Raw genomic sequence first — 1,223 nt, 5'->3', positions numbered from 1 at the left:
ACCATCATCATCATCACCACCACCATCATCATAATTACCACCATCACCATCATCATAATTACCACCATCACCGTCATCAGCACTATCATCATCATCAGCAGCACTCACTATCATCATCATCATCACCGCTATCATCATCATCATCATAAGTTATTTTTATCACCAACGTAATACTTTATTGCACGATTTATTGCCCTGATTGGAGTTTAAGGGTTTCGTTCGTTCATTTATTCCTTCATTCATTCTCATCATCATTCATACATTCATTCACTCATACACTTCTTCTTTCATTCATTCTCATCATCATTCATACAGTTCTTCTCTCATTCATTCATTCATTCATTCATTCATTCATTCATTCATTCATTCATTCATTCATTCATTCATTCATTCATTCATTCATTCATTCATTTTCTTTTTTTGTCTTATCATTAATATTAGCCAATAACAATAATAATAATTATAATTATAATAAAAAAAAACAATAATAATAACTTGGTCAAAATGTGCCTGACCGCTGGTACGACCACCAGCCTGAATAGGTTGTCGAGTTGGACAAAACAACAGTTACGTACAACTGGGCTATAAGCTACACGGGTAGTATTGGGGCTAACCGGCCAGATATCATACTCCACAATCAAAACAACAAAAAATGCCCGCTCGTCGCTGTTGCAGTTCCCGATGACACGAATGTTCCTACAAGGGGAGTTGAAAAACTAAGCAAATTTTAAGACAGATCGGGATTTCACGTATGCGGGAGACAAAAAACGCGCGCGATCCCAATAGTAGTTGGTGCATTGGGAGCTGTACGTCAGGAGCTGCAGAGGTATCTCAATGAACTGCCTGGAAAGGAAAGTGTTGCACAAATGCAGAAGATGGCCTTACTCGGTACTGCTCGCATACTTCGAAAGTTTCTAACAGCAGGAAGTTTTAATCCTAGACCTCAGGAATCCGCTGGACTCCCGGTAGATGCCAGCAAAAGTGGCTGAGGAAAATAACAATATAATAATAATAACAGTAATAATAATAATAATAATAAAAATAATAATAATTCAACTATTTGTTTGTTTGCGCCTTCGTTTCTTCATCCGCTAATTCTTTCAACTGTGTTTTGTTGTTGATTCTTGTCAATTCGTCAATTCAACATTTTAATTAATTAATTATCATACATTTATTCAATTCTTTCATTCTTTCTTCTTTCTTTCTCCCTCTACTTCTTATAT

At 36.0% G+C, this 1,223-nt stretch overlaps 1 protein-coding gene across 1 annotated transcript in view; it reads left to right on the top strand.

Annotated features, from left to right (window-relative positions):
- Positions 1-875: 875 nt before the first annotated feature.
- The window catches only part of HELRODRAFT_184632 (hypothetical protein), a gene marked incomplete at both ends in the record, with an annotated part of 1,757 nt that continues 1,409 nt past the window's right edge, over positions 876-1,223 (top strand). Inside the window, one exon of the mRNA XM_009015390.1 lies at positions 876-981. Coding sequence (XP_009013638.1) covers positions 876-981 — 106 coding nt within the window. The remainder of the gene's footprint in view (positions 982-1,223) is intronic.

Source organism: Helobdella robusta (genome assembly GCF_000326865.2).
Source record: "Helobdella robusta unplaced genomic scaffold HELROscaffold_1561, whole genome shotgun sequence".
Taxonomy (NCBI): Eukaryota; Metazoa; Annelida; class Clitellata; order Rhynchobdellida; family Glossiphoniidae; genus Helobdella; species Helobdella robusta.
The sequence above is the reverse complement of the archived record's forward strand: the minus strand, read 5'-3'. Positions and strand labels throughout refer to the sequence as shown.